Below are 15,678 nucleotides of genomic sequence, written 5' to 3' on the forward strand. Positions count from 1 at the left end.
CATTAGGGCTTTTCATATGCTCCAGAGAATCCCTTTTAAAATCCTACAAGAAAGAACTGAGAGCAGTTTGCTTTTAAAGCTTCTGCATTAATAGGGACTATTAGAGTTGTTTAGGTTATGGATATACTAGTTAGAGCTTCAAGTGATAGGTCACAATTCAATGTGTGCAATGGGAGAGAATTGTTGTTTGATTTCAGTAGCTTTTATATTTTTCCTGACTCTGCTGAATCCATTTAGAGCACAGAGAACAGATTCCCACCCCCCTTTAAACAAACTACTGAAAAGTTTTGTGATACTTAGTATTTTTTTAAATGTTTTCACATTAAGCCACTTGTGAAATAATTACACTCAGACCCACAGTGCATTTCTGCTCTTGAAATACCACCTTTCTTTCCAGTTTTAGCTGTGTATATTGGTCTGGAGAAATCTGCTTGTCTGTGAATTTTTCTTTATTGCACGTAACTTTTACGAAAAATATCCATGAAAAAAATCTTAGCCTTAGTTATTAGGTCAGTGTAGTGGGCAACTTACATCGGTGGGAGCAACGTTGTAGTATAGACACCGACAGATCAACGTAAGCTGCCTGACATCAACCTAACTTTGTAGTGTGGACCAAGCCTAAGTAGGATCATAAGTTTAAAAAAAAAGGATGCTTAACTCTGGAGTGTGCTGAAGATTTTATCTCCTTACAAATCACTGTGGAATGGTCAGCTGCATTTAACCCAGTAATTGTGTACATAGATGGCTTCAACAGATGAGGTACCTCCTCGTAAATTGCTTCATTGCAACCATTGGTCTCTTCAGTTTAGGGCCTAATACTGCCATCCTTCTTCCCATGAGTAGTCCCACTGAGTAAAATTTCAAAAGTGACTAAGTCCCATTGCTTTGCAATGGAACTTAGGCTTTTAATAGGTAACTGAAGCCTATTGGATAATTTTACCTATTGACTAGTGGCTACAGGATCCGGCCTCATATTTGTAACTTATCCTAAAGATGCCCTTTATAGTTTGGTAGACTGGTTAACAATGGTTCACTCTCTTATGGACTTTGCAGCAGAGGTGAAATAACATGAAAAAAGTTTGGAGGGGGGGCCTAGAGTGAGAATGCAGTAGACTTGTGCCCCCTCATTGTAGCTGGGGAAGTTCTGAGCGAACATATCCCCTACAGTGACTGCATCTATGCTTTGCAGCCCTGTAGCTGAGAATTGGAACAGTTTGTGGCCTATGGAAACCCAGAGAGGTGTTGCTTTTTCACAATGAAACGCTCTGGTTAAAATCGCACAAAGGTGTTAGTTTTCCAACTTTCCTATGTTAGGGAAATATTACATCATCTAGAGTGTAAAGCATGTGTCATTTATACTAGACTAGACAAAGCAGGGAAAGCAGTGGATGTATTGTTTCTTGACTTTAGCAAAGCTTTTGACACGGTCTCCCACAGCATTCTTGTCAGCAAGTTAAGGAAGTATGGGCTGGATGAATGCACTATAAGGTGGGTAGAAAGCTGGCTAGATTGTCGGGCTCAACGGGTAGTGATCAATGGCTCCATGTCTAGTTGGCAGCCGGTGTCAAGTGGAGTGCCCCAGGGGTCGGTCCTGGGGCCCGTTTTGTTCAATATCTTCATAAATGATCTGGAGGATGGTGTGGATTGCACTCTCAGCAAATTTGCGGATGATACTAAACTGGGAGGAGTGGTAGATACGCTGGAGGGGAGGGATAGGATACAGAAGGACCTAGACAAATTGGAGGATTGGGCCAAAAGAAATCTAATGAGGTTCAATAAGGATAAATGCAGGGTCCTGCACTTAGGATGGAAGAATCCAATGCACCGCTACAGACTAGGGACCGAATGGCTCGGCAGCAGTTCTGCGGAAAAGGACCTAGGGGTGACAGTGGACGAGAAGCTGGATATGAGTCAGCAGTGTGCCCTTGTTGCCAAGAAGGCCAATGGCATTTTGGGTTGTATAAGTAGGGGCATAGCGAGCAGATCGAGGGACGTGATCGTTCCCCTCTATTCGACACTGGTGAGGCCTCATCTGGAGTACTGTGTCCAGTTTGGGCCCCACACTACAGGAAGGATGTGGATAAATTGGAAAGAGTACAACGAAGGGCAACGAAAATGATTAGGGGTCTAGAGCACATGACTTATGAGGAGAGGCTGAGGGAGCTGGGATTGTTTAGTCTGCAGAAGAGAAGAATGAGGGGGGATTTGATAGCTGCTTTCAACTACCTGAAAGGGGGTTTCAAAGAGGATGGCTCTAGACTGTTCTCAATGGTAGCAGATGACAGAACGAGGAGTAATGGTCTCAAGTTGCAATGGGGGAGGTTTAGATTGGATATTAGGAAAAACTTTTTCACTAAGAGGGTGGTGAAACACTGGAATGCGTTACCTAGGGAGGTGGTAGAATCTCCTTCCTTAGAGGTTTTTAAGGTCAGGCTTGACAAAGCCCTAGCTGGGATGATTTAACTGGGACTTGGTCCTGCTTTGAGCAGGGGGTTGGACTAGATGACCTTCTGGGGTCCCTTCCAACCCTGATATTCTATGATTCTATGATTCTATGAAATCACTGGAGAGTATACTGAAGGGAGCAGTCTTGTATTAGGGTGAGGAGGGAGGAAGATTTAATGGGTCCTCTCTCAATTCTATTCTCTGCAATAGACCATAAAGACCCCCAATTTTTCTCTGACTTTTTCTTCCCCAGTCGTCTTTTCCACAGTAGATCATATTGTCAATGCCTATCCTTGATGTTCAGGTTTCTTCAGACTGCATCAAATGTTGACATTGATACAGCATGTACTGTAGAGTACAGGTATCTAGGAGACTGCCAGTGCTAGTTTGGGAATCTGCTGTGGTTTGATTGGAAGGCCATTTCCATCAGTGAGGGTTTTTCTGGGGGGAGGGGGTTAAAAATTGAAATGATGTATGTGAAATTGGAAGTTGTCTTGTTAGTATGTACATACATGTGTGGCAAAGCATGACCATGTTCTGTTACTCCGGCTGAACTATTTAATCACTTTATATAGAAAGATGGGAGTCCAATACAGTACATGGTACAGTTCATGGTACAGTTACTGACTTTTTGCATCCTGATTTGTTTATGGATCTGTTGCATATGTTGACCCATTTATCTGTTTTTATTACATATGTGTACTTTAAAGTTTTTTTTTCGACCTACAATCTACCTTCAGATATATATATATGTGGAGCTCTCCATGAGTTCTATGTACATATCTGAGGGAAGAATTTGGCATTTCATTTTTATCAGAATAAATGCTCAGCCATTTAGCAATCCAGCTGGCATGCAGTTTGGTATAATGTAAGAGCTGTGCTGTAGCAGGACTGCTTAATAATTTTAAAGTATCCCCATTAAAAACTTGATTTTAATACAGGCATGTGCACATACTGAACAAATATACAGTATCTGTTCCTGCAGTCCTTCATGTAGACAAAACTTTTACTTACTTAAATAAAACAGTTTGCACAGGCAAAGACTGTAGAATTGGCAGATATACTCTGTATGTGTGAGTACCACACACACACTTTGTACTTTCAGCTTTTCATTCTCAGTCTAATTTTAGCCCTGGGATAAAGCTGGAAGTTGAAGTTGTCAGCACAGCCTTTTCTATTAGCGCTTTCCCAAAATATTCCCTGGGCTGCATACATATTTGCTTATTAACTCCTTTTCTCTTTTCCCTTTTTACCTTACAGCTTCTGACATGAAGAAAGATCTAGAGACCTTAATAGCACAGGAAAGAGCAGAGATCCTTGCCAAGTATGAAAAGGTACCAACCGCATTTTTCCTCCATTAATCTGCTCACTAGGCATGGGACTCCTGATAGCTAAGCCGTCTGGGGAAAGCAGGAACGTGTCGTACAGAACGTGATGTCTTCATGCCAGTAACAAACTACACAAACACAATCTTTTTTTCTGCCTGCAGAACTTTTTAAGGGTACAGGTGACATGACCGTGTGTATTTAGTCATCCGTGATGGGTGTTCAGCAGGTAGGCTCAGGAGCCTATGTCAGGTTTTCAAAATACAGGTTCTGTCTATTCTACCTGAACAAGGTCAAAAGAGTTGGCCTATGGAAATTACTCAGGATATGGAACCAAAGTGGAGAGCTTTCATCACGAGCCCATTTTTCTTTCACTCTGGACTCAAAGGGTTTTCTCATTCAGACCTCGTCATTTGGTGCACACCACAAATCCTGTGATCAGGAAAGTGACAGTCTCGGAACAGAGAGTGAATGGGCTTGAAGACTGAATTAAAACTAATGTATTACTCTGGCCTTCTGTATCATCTTACAGACAGGAATGGAATAGCTCCATGCCACCCCAAAGATGGTCCTCCCTGTTCAGGGTTGACACACGGCAGCAGGACAGTATGCAGGGAAGTCTGCATTGGTGAGGCCTGGGTCTCATCAAATCTGGAGACTGAGTGGATTTTAATCACTAGGGCTGTCAGTCCAGTACCAGCTTCTGAATGCTCAAGACAAACGTGCACATGCCGATGGCCTCACACTTGTGTTCCCTACAGTCATGGCTCTTGTCTCCTTTTGCTTTGCAGGGAAGGCAGGAAGGAGCTCATATTGACCCATGGGAAGATGCTGACTTCACTCTGTATAAAGTCACAGACAGATTTGGATTTCTGCAGTAAGTTACTCGTTTCTCCTCCCAGCCACCCTGCAATGAAATGGACATTGTGCAGTTATATACTCCGTGCAGGAGGATGTCCTGTAACAGCTCCAGCAACCTCAGTGCAGGCTGCTGTATGGCCTTATTTGATCAATCCCAAATGTGTAGAAAGGAATGGCAGTGTATCTTCTCCTTCTGCATCCAAGTGTGTGGAAACCTTTTGATGTTGAAATGCTTTATTTAGACATTTTTGATCAGTAGTAAACTTTTCAATATTCCCAGCTTGAAACATTTTGGCTTATTAAACCAAGTCGAAACATTCAGGTTATTTCAACATAGTACTGCATCTGTCTAAGCTGGTGCAGTGCATCATGGGAGCTGTAGTTCAGAATCTCATGTCCCAGTTCTTTATGTGCCGGGATCCCCAGTTGGACTGAATCTCCCAGGATGTGGTCATGGGATGCCCATGATGTACTGCAGCAGTTCTACCAGAGCAGAGAGCAGAGCATCATGAGAGACGTAGTCCAACCAGGGAGCCCGCCTTGTAGAAGAGAATGGGAGCATGAGGCACCTGAACTACAACTCCCATGAGGCACCATGACAGCTCTGGCAGATGTAGTGCAATGTCAAACTGGCTTGAAATGAAAAAGTTTCAATTTTGTTTGACAACCAAAACCTTTGAATTGTTGACCTGACCTGAAACTAAATACTTTGTTTCAATTTTCCCAAAAGAAAATAAAAATTTTTACAAAATCAAATGTTTCCTGTGGAAATTGTATTTTTCTGTTGAAAAGCCATTCACAGAAAATTGCTGATCAGCTGTACTAAGCAGTCTCTTTAAAACAGCTCTAAGGTTTGAGTGATTGATTCTCCTCTGATTTAGACCATCTCTATAAGGCAACTAATTTTAATTTGGTCCCTCAGGTGTGGTCAATTGAAGACTGCTTGTTTGCATTGTACAGCATATTGTGTTCCATACCCCTGTTGCTTGTTGATTCAATTCAATCCTTAATCTTTCAGTGAGCATGAGCTGCCAATCCGCAGTGCAGTGGAAGAGAAGGTAAGAGCTGTCAGCTTTACTACCTATGTGGCTCACATCTTGCAAAACATGGTGCTAAATGGGAAGATGCTTAGGTCTGCTTTTTAAACAGAAAATACAGACTTTGCAGCATGGCCAACTAATCAAATTTTCTCCAAAAATATAAAACCAGCATCTCCTAAACTGATGCTCTGGAGTTGATGGAGCGACACCTTAGCACAGGAAGGCAGTGCTCAATGAGGAGTTGTTCATAATGCTGTGGTAAAGGTGTAAGCTCAGTTGGAGAGACTAGAAGGCACCTGAAAAAGCAGCAGAACTCTCAATACTGTAGCTGAGCTTGGAGTAGGGAGAGGGGGAAGCTGGGGAGTTTCTTTAGTCCTGTGCAGCAGTTCTGACGTGGAGAGGAGTGGAAGGTAGGAAAATGCCATGAAGTTGCAGCACAGATCTTCATGAGAAGCAGTGAGAGAGAGCATAAAATGGAAGTGATCTATTCACAACAGGCCTGATCAGACCTTCCAATTAATGGTTCCATTTTTTCTTTCAAATTTTCTTTCCTTTCCCTTTCAGTTTCATTATTATTAGAGCTTTTTATTTCATTGTTCCAGACTTAGGATAATTTATTTTTCTTGCTCCAGTGAAATCATAAAACTTTATTTAAGACTTATAGGGAGGAAAGAGGTTAATAGTCAGCCCCTGCTGGGAGAGTAGTCTCATCTCTTGTGCCTCTTGCTCTCTCTGAGCATGGTGGCAGAGATCAACAGGCTTCAGCTTAGTCAGATGGGCATCCAGATGCCTTAGTGACTCTGAAAATCTCAGCCTAAATGCTTGATCCTCACTGGATGAAAAATGTAAGTGTCTTTGGGTATCCTGCTCCCCATTCATGTTTCCTTTCAAGTTTTTCTGTGTTTCTGTTCCTCCTGTGATGAGTGCTAAACCACCTGGCTAATTGTGTTAGTTGCATATCTCTAGTCATGGCTAGTTACTCTGTGTAGATGAAATGAGTGCTGCTGTGGGGGAAGGTCAGGATCAGCTTCTACAAGGAAGTATTGGGAACCCACATTCAGGAACATTAATGAAACATAGAGTTCAACTCATGCAGTATTTCTAAACATCTGATTCAGCTCAGACTAGATGTAGATCCCATTCAGTAACTTTAGGAGGGACTAGATTGCTCCAGTTCACTGCAGGAAACCTATGCAGTTAGAGGATATTTCTCTACAGGTTCAAAAGCCTCAAATAAAAAAAATTAGATTAAAACTATAATAAAATACATTTTTATTCTGAGATCACAGAGCTTCTAAGTGGTGTCCTCTTCTCAACTACACTGCCACTGGAAATAAACTAGAGTTCACCTCAAAACAAAAATCCCTGTAACATGCTTGCTTGGATTGTGAATAATAAGGGGTGACTGAGCTCAGCAGGTAAAGTTGCGGCCATTTGATCTCAAGGGAGCTGATTTGGCTCTGGGTTGTGGTAACATGAATGTCTAGTTTTGAGATCAGGGCTTAAATCCCCTGTAGTATCTGTATACTACCAGATAGACACAACACAGGGTAATTTGTGGCTGGATGAATTCCTAAGTATCTGTTACCTATCAAGGAAGTTCTCCTGTTGAAAGAATTATCTGTGTATCATGGTGGTTCCCCCCGCCCCCACTACTGCATGAAGAAATTGTCTATCCCTATAAATACTTTTCCCTCCGTTATACCCTCTGTCGCAGATACAAAAGGGTAGGGTGAGAGGGCTGAATGTGAAATGTCGTCATAATAAGGTTAAACTGAATCTGGATGAATGAGTTGTTTTGTGCTTTCACAAGGAGCATTTCTGTAATGTTTGTTTTGAATTGACTCTTTTAGCAAAAGCTGCAGGAGATTGAACGAGTGGACAAATGGCTGAAGATGCTGAAGAAATGGGGCAAATACAGAAACAGTGACAAGGTGAGGAGATACAAAACAAAACCCACTTGTAGTACTATGGGGGAGAGATTGTGATATCGTTCCTTTTGTGCTAGTCATTTTTTCCAAAGGTTTATAAAGAAACCGGAAACCCCTGAAAAATGCTTTATTTATTCTTCCTTTTAAAGTTTAATAATGTGTTGGCTCGATAAATGTGCTGACTGTTGTGACATACAGGGCCAAACTTTGAGGGCCTCCTAAATTCTGCCTGCAAATTTGGCACTTGTCCCCATTTGTGCAAGCGCAAAAAAAAAAAAAAAAACCCAGCCGTGCTTGTGAGCCTGTCCATGCACAATTTAGGAGGCCCCTTGATTTCTAGGCCAGGTTCCTTGACAGACAAATATGGGGGATATTTTTAAGTGCCTAGGATTTAGCTGTATACTCAGTAACCTGATACTGATTTGATTGTCTGAACCCATTTGGAGGCTGAGGCTATTTTGTGAACATCATCAATATGCCAAAATACAGGACTTAAAATAAACTCTATGCAGAACAGCAATGAAAAACCTAGTTATTTTAAGAGGTCATCTAAAAATCACAGCGTGAATCAAAACACATTTACTTAGCTTCTAGGCTGTAGATGGAATAGGAGGGAAGCATGAAACCAAAACTGCACGGATGATCATACTCTGTGAGGATGTGGGCATACCTTGGGTAAGAATTCAAAAACCCAAGGTCCTGTGTGCTCTGTGGGGACCTTAAGTATCCCATAACTTTTCTCATACAAGTAGTAATTTTCCCAGGTGTCTTTGCAAAAATACCCTCTGCTGCTCCTTTTCACTCCCGCTTCTGTTGTCCTGTTCTCTAACTCAAAAATGGTTGCATTTCATTGGTGGTGTGTGTATGTGGTGTGTAAAGAACTTCTGGATTCTTTGTGTCATTACTGTTATACTTTATCCAAATATTTACTAAAAGAAATGTATATATTGTGACGGGGCAAGGCCAGATAGCTATGGAGGAGTAGTGGGAGATGGATATATTAGCTCCAGGCTAAACAAATCCCTGGTACCAGGATAAGTGAAATGGCAGCTGCTCCAGGTCAATTAAGACACCTGGGGCCAATTAAGAACTTTCCAGAAGGCAGGGAGAAGGCTAGGTTGACTGGGACACCTGAAGCCAATCAGGGGCTGGCTGAAACTAGTTAAAAGCCTCCCAGTCAGTCAGGTGGGGGTGCATGTCAGGAGCTGTGGGAAGAAGTTGTGCGGTTGGAGAGACTGAGTAGTACACACCATATCAGGCAGAAGGAAGGAGTCCTTGAGGTAAGGGTGAAGTGGAGCTTGAGGAAGTGAGGGCTGCTGTGGTGGAAATAGCCCAGGGAATTGTACGTGTCATGTTTCTGAAAGGTCAGCTACCATAGCTGATACTATTAGGGCCCCTGGACTGGAGCCCGGAGTAGAGTGTGGGCCCGGGCTCCCCCCCCACCTTTGCCCCCTGTTTAATCACTGAGACTGGGAGACAACAGAGACTGTGCAAGGAAGGATAACTTCTCCTCACATCCCTCGCTGGCTTATGATGAAAATGTCTCAGTAGACTGTGGCCCTTGTCTCTAGAGAAAGAAGGGTTACGGAGGGTCACAGTGAGCCTCTGAGGCTAGCGAAATCCGCCAGGAAACGCAGGACCCATGGAGGCAAGGACAGAGCTTTGTCACAGTATTCTAACTAAATTTTCAAATGAAAAAAGGCAAAACCTGTTTCCACATCACTGTCTCTGTCTGTGTGAATGGTGGTGGGTGTTCTCACTGGCAGCTGTCATTTTGGAGCTGCTATTGACATGTCTGTTCTATTCTTCCTGCTTGTGTGTAATTCTAGTTGGTATCAACATAACCTTACTTAACGCAGCGCAGAGAGTCTAACAGTTTGGGGACAAGACTGGCAGCCAGGACTCCTGGCTTCTATAGTTTAGCTATGCTTCTGAATTATTGAGAACTTGGACAAGTCATTTAACCCCTCTGTGCTTCCATTCCCCAATCTGTCAGTATTTGTACATCTACAGTCTAGTCCAGCCTCCTGTGCTGAGGCAGGACCAAGTCTACCTAGATGACCTCTTGAGGTCCCTTCCCGCCCTACATTTCTATGGTTCTGTGATCTCCTGGAAAGCTTCATTAATGTTTCTAAAGTGCTTTGAGATCTTCAGATGAAAAGTGTTTAGAAATAGACAGAGCTATATTTAAAAAAAAATGTAAAATATAACAGCACTTACGTTTTAATTTTCCAGCATTTCCCAGGCACTGGTAGGATGAGATGGCACAGTGCCTGTGAAGAGTTGGGCAGGCATGTAGTCCACAGATCTCAACTTTAATTAGCAGGGGTCAGGCAACACCCTTGCTTATGACCTATCAGGGAATGGCTGGCTAACAGTGAATGCCAAGATAAAGTATTTTTATAGTTAATTTGTGAACATAGTTGATTCCCAGCACCAGTCTTGCTTCCTACTTGTCTAGACTTGGTAGTCTAAAAATGATATATTTTTCTACTTCTGCAGTGAAAGAAACAAAAAATTACACAACTGTTCACTTGAGTGATCTCATTCAATAGAAATGTGCAGAATGTATATTTTTATAGTCTTTGTAGAGACTCATAGTAGGGACTTGAATCCTGTTAAAGAGCAAACATTATTGTGACCATCTGTGCAGGATCTAAATAGATGGGGGGACTGTGGGACAATGATGACCTTGACATTACCAAGCATCAGAACAGAGTCACATGATCCCACATTCAACATGATTTGAAGAGGAGCTGTAGTTATAGAGCAATCAGTAGTGAAGATGCATACAAATACTCAATTTTATTGAAGAAACAAAACAGATTTTTCAAACTTGACATTGATGCCAATCTGAGTATGAAAGGGACAGGGACATGCTTTGTTTAGATTTTATAGCCCTTCTGTGTTCAATTCAGTGTTCTTTTAGTCGTTCTCTATCACTCGGTAACCTCAGTAGGGAAAAATATGGGAGCCCTCCAGTGGCCATAATAATCCCTCTAACTTAAAAAATCAGTCCTAAGTGGTTGGTAGCATATTGGATAAAGTGTCCTCTATTCTAGAAGGATTGAACCAGGTCCTTCAGCTCTTAGTTCTTCTTAATGGAAAACTTACTGACCTAAATGGAAGTTTTGCCTGTGTAAAGACTGCAGTGTTTGGTTTAGAGCAGCAGTTTTCAACCAGGGGTCCGTGAGCTGATTTCAGGGGATCCACGAAGCAGGGCCAGCTGTAGATTGGCTGGGGTCTGGGACAGAATCCCGAAGGCCCCAACCCTGGCACCCTGTGGGGCCCTGGAGTTTTTATAGCCTGTTGGTGGGGCCTCAAAGGAAAGGTTGAGTACCCCTGGATTAGAGTTCACATCTGTACTTGTAAATTGAAATTAATTAACCCATTAATTAACCCATTGATACAGTTTTAAATGAACTCTTTTCGTGAATCTAAAGTTGAAGGGGGAAAGAGCTGATGCAATACACTTCTGCCTACATTTACAGAAGTGACTAGTTATTTTGATGCCCAATTTGAGACAACTTAATGGGGCCTGATTTTCAAAGGGTAGGTGCTTAGCACCGTTGGATAATCCGGTCTCTTTCTGGAGTTAAAGGTGGGCACCCACAATTATAAGTATGAAAATATAGGCCTTTACATGTAAATAAAAATCCAGGTGAGAAAAAGGCTATATTTTAAAATAAGTTTGGCTAGAAAAGGGTCAGCAAATTAAATGGTCAAGTTAAAGGAAACTTGGGGCATAATACAAGGGGGGGGTCACTTAGTTAACTTAAATTAAATAAAATTAAACAGTAATGAGGCCATATAAAAACTTGAATAGGATCCAGCTTCAATCTGTCGGTCACACTGGATTGTGTGGATAGACCCTTCACATATGTGCCAGCAAGTCTGAATCTGACTCCAGCTTCTTCATGGAGACGCAGTAGCCAGCTGCTCCACTGTACCATTAGCTCATGCTGTATTTTGTCCTAAGTAATTATTACTACATCTCTATCATAAGCAAAAATGGTATTGTATCTTTTTGTACCTCACAACTGGATGGGGCCCAAATGTTTCAACAGGGCAAAATGATAATAGAGCATGAAACTTAACATGGTTCCCGATTAGTTTCTTAACACGTGTGTTCTTAACACACACACAAATGTGTTCTTATCACAAACTGTGACCTCAGTTTAATGACTTCTGATGTCAACAATTTACAATAACTTCTTGGGTTTACAGCAATTAGAGCAAATGTGGGTCCAAACTGGCCCTCTCCTAATGAGAGATTGAGCTCTCATTCCTTTATTTCAGTGACTGAAAAGCATAGTGCTCTTGTAATAGAATAAATGGAATTATTTATAATGAACCACAAGGGTTCATGATTCTTCCAGACAGATAAGACATTATCCTAGTGCCAAAGAGCTGACATTTTGCTCCCATTGACTTGAGAAGGAGCCACATTAAGTGCTAAACAGTGAGGGGGTGCAGAAACGATAAGCCAGATGACGTACAGGAACATAAAGAATCTTTGACTTCACTCCCATTCCACCCTAGCAATTCCAATAGAAGCTTCCATTGGCAGAAATTTGGAAAGATCCCTTATGCTATACATGGGGAAACCTGTACAGCCAGTATTGCCCGTTCATATGCATGTTGAAACAGTGACACTGTCATGCAGTATGATATTAAATATAAAATTGCAGGGAAATACAACCCAAAGCTAAGCTCTGCTTTCTGAAGCAGAGCTTTGAACTGGTTGTTCCCTCATCCACAGTAATTTCCTTTCACTGATAGTACAACATTTGCATTGCTTTTTAATTAAAGTTGCTGAGATTGCCTGGCCCAGAGGGCTGAATGGTCTCATGCATTTATATCGTGAGTTTAGAAGTTGCACAGATTCCCTCTGCTGGACTCAGTGGATGTCAGTGGATATCTGAGAGCAGTTCAGATGCTGGCCTTAGAGAACCATGAAACTGAATAATACTATTCCAGTGTGGGAATGTGATGAGTTGGAATGAAATCAACTCTAGAGTTTTTCTAAATAAAAAACAAAAGTAAAATCCACTTGCTTAAGCTGATTGTAAAAAGCAGTCTATCATTTTTGCTTCAGTCCCATGGCAGTTATAACACAGTATGCACTTTTTTAATGCTCTCTTGTTCTCAACACTTCACTGACACCCTGCAGCCTGTTGTCTTGAGTGATCTCTGTAGTATAGTGAATGGAACAGTTTGTTAGGGAAACTACCAGTGGAAAGGCCAACCTTCTCTTTGCAATAAGATTAGTAATGCTAAACTAAATCAATCAGTCATGCTGACTGACTGCTTTTATAATAACTAATAAAAAACCTTGTAGCATAAACCATTTGATTTTAAGCAGTTTTGGAAGACTTCTCTATCCTTCACAAGTAACTTCACCTCTAAATCTCTCCTACTGTATACATTATTTTTCTACCTTTCTTTATGTTCATCACCTTCCTATGAAGGCTCTCATCCCTTGCCTAATATACCTTGGAATTTATTTTTAGCAGGGCAAAACTCACCTTTGAGTTGGCATCCAACTAAGCTGCTTGAGACTTGTGAACTTGTTAACATGTTGTAAATACCCTGGTTGTGAGATTTCATTGTCAGCTTATGTGGCCAGCTGTTGACAGTCCCCCTATGCACCTGCTTCCATTCCCTGTTGCCCTTTCTGGTCGTGAGGTGTCTACTGGCTTTTTACACACAATCCAACTGATCCCACTGCGTGGAACAGTTTGTGGCTGGCAGGAGGAAGTGGGCTCTCTTGCTATCACAATCAGGGATAATAAGTTAGTTGTTTACCTAGCTCAATGCCAGGCTGCTTTTAACTTCCTACAGCAAAATAAAATTTCCTTGAACTATTTCTAGGGCTGGGCAGGGTTGTATAGGGCAATTCAAGTTTCCTTGGGAATAAATTGCTGAGTGCTGGAGATATCCATCAGTCTGCTAATTGTATAATTAACTTCTTCTCACTTCAAGCCTAACCAAGCAGTCTAAGGGTATGTCTGCCCTGCCAGATAAAACCCATGGCACAGAATCTCAGCCAGGTCAGCTGACTCAGGCGATGGGGCTAAAAATTGCATTGTAGAAGTTCGATCTTGGGCTGCAAATTGGGCTCTGAGACTCCCATCTACACTGCAATTTTTAACCTGAGCCCTGTGAACCTGAGCCAGTGCTCTGGGAGAAGAACCTGAACCTGGGCAGCCTAACACCCCCAAGCAAGCAATGGAGAGTCCTCTACAGGTCTGAACAATCTTGATATCAAAATCTGACAAGAAGCAAAAAGTTCCACTTGAATTATGGAATATGGTTATTTATTTGGATATGGACACCAGGTGCATCCTATCAACTAACTAAAAATTATAGTACCAAAATCACATCACTGAAACTGAGGCCCCAGGAACATTTCAGCCACTCCACTCCATTCCATACCACTCCAGAAAAACACAAACCCACCATCAGTCATCACATATAGTAAAGCATCTCCCACCCTTTATGTTCCTCCTCTACTCTCTCCCACGATGCCTGCTGAAACAGGTGAGCTCTGTGGTGCATCTGGAAGGTCAGTAGATTCAGGCTATTTCAGACAGAGGAGAGTGAATTCCAAAGACACAGAAAACATCCTGCTAGCAGTTCCCTCTCATGTATAGCAAAGTGTCTCCAGCACAAGTGCCAGTGCTGATCTCGGAATGGCACAGAGGTGCAGCCTTTCTCAGGCTGTTGCAAGTCCTATATGTCAGACCCAACACCTTAAATTCCACTTTGGAAGCCATTAGACAGCCAACATGCCGTTCACTGAGTACTGCTCTCATATTCGAACAGCCAGATTCTCAGTTTAACAAGCCAGTTGTTGAAATTGGCACCAACTTCAACTTCGGAATGTATTTTAAGGTGTTGCCCCATGTAGAGTGCACTGCAGTTCATTCTAGAGGTGACAAAGGCATGGATCACTGTATGGTAAATACCTATCTGTATGGAAATGTCAAGACGGATCTACAATGCAGTGTTTTTGACGGTGCTGTCCATTCTTTAGGTGTATCCCAAAACACTTGATACCTAGGTACTGTGACACCTTAAAAATACTAAGGGACACATCATTTCACGAGGATAGATTATGCATAATCTAGTGCTTTCTTAGTCAGTTGAGTTGTAGAAGTACCTTAATAAATATGGATTGGATGTATTTACCCTTTAATTTAATTCCTCTGCTGGATAGTCTGTTGGGCTTTCTAGCTGCCCGTGTGCAAATAAGACTCCCTTCAGTGTGCAGTGATTTTTTTTCATCTTTGCCATAGCTAACAGACAGCTGCTACTGTCCAGAGAATAGGGAAGACTGTCTTACTGAAACAGACAAAACTCAGTCAAGAATCTGTCTACTCCACAGCCTAAAGAAGGGAAGGGGTACTCAAGCAATAACCTGTAGAGAAGAAGTAATTTAAGAGTGAAAATGGAGGGGGGAGGAAATTAATGTTCATTGCAAGGGCTAGATAATTGCCTCGTCCTAAACTGGAAACGGGCAAAGCTTCATTACTAAAAACAATCTATCGCTAGACTCTGAGGCCCTTTCAAGCTAATACTGGACCAAAACAAAGAAGCCTTTTTAAAGTATAGCACAGGTTAGGATCCTTCAACTAGCAGTAGATTCCTCTGAAACACCAGAAGTCCTCAGTAAACGGTTTCCATTACCAAGTTTCCTCTCATGCCAGCATGCTTTACTGAAGCTTCTAAACATCTCAATGTCTTGAGCACTACCCTTTCAAACAACCACCGTCCGGGAACCTACAACATGCTCACCTTTTGTATGAGTTTCTTCAGTAATGTGGTGGTGTGAAATATCACGTAGTAGCACTAGCTAGTACTGAATAATGGCCTCTCAAGAACCCTATCTCACTTAGCAGAGAGGACAACTTGGGAAAGGTTTTATTTGATATCTGAGAGTTCCAGTGGGGTCAAGGCAGGGCCAGGAAACAGAGTATTTGCTTACATTCCCTAATTTAACGCTGATCTGTAAGAACTTGAAGGCGAAGTACTCAAATGTATTTAATCATCTCTTCATGGGCAATAAGTATG

General features: G+C 42.0%; 1 protein-coding gene across 3 annotated transcripts in view; it reads left to right on the plus strand.

Moving 5' to 3' along the window:
- Window positions 1-15,678, plus strand: part of LOC119857570 (USP6 N-terminal-like protein) — a 183,808-nt gene that overhangs the window by 124,572 nt on the left and 43,558 nt on the right. For 2 of the 3 annotated variants that reach the window (XM_038406673.2, XM_043515737.1), the window contains exons 3-6: window positions 3,706-3,779; window positions 4,562-4,647; window positions 5,650-5,689; window positions 7,525-7,605. In XM_038406673.2, coding sequence (XP_038262601.1) covers window positions 3,714-3,779; window positions 4,562-4,647; window positions 5,650-5,689; window positions 7,525-7,605 — 273 coding nt within the window. In that variant the 5' untranslated portion in view covers window positions 3,706-3,713. Of the gene's footprint in view, window positions 1-3,705; window positions 4,648-5,649; window positions 5,690-7,524; window positions 7,606-15,678 lie in introns of all 3 variants that reach the window. The other variant, XM_043515736.1, reaches the window with a different exon arrangement.

Source organism: Dermochelys coriacea, chromosome 6 (genome assembly GCF_009764565.3).
Source record: "Dermochelys coriacea isolate rDerCor1 chromosome 6, rDerCor1.pri.v4, whole genome shotgun sequence".
Taxonomy (NCBI): Eukaryota; Metazoa; Chordata; order Testudines; family Dermochelyidae; genus Dermochelys; species Dermochelys coriacea.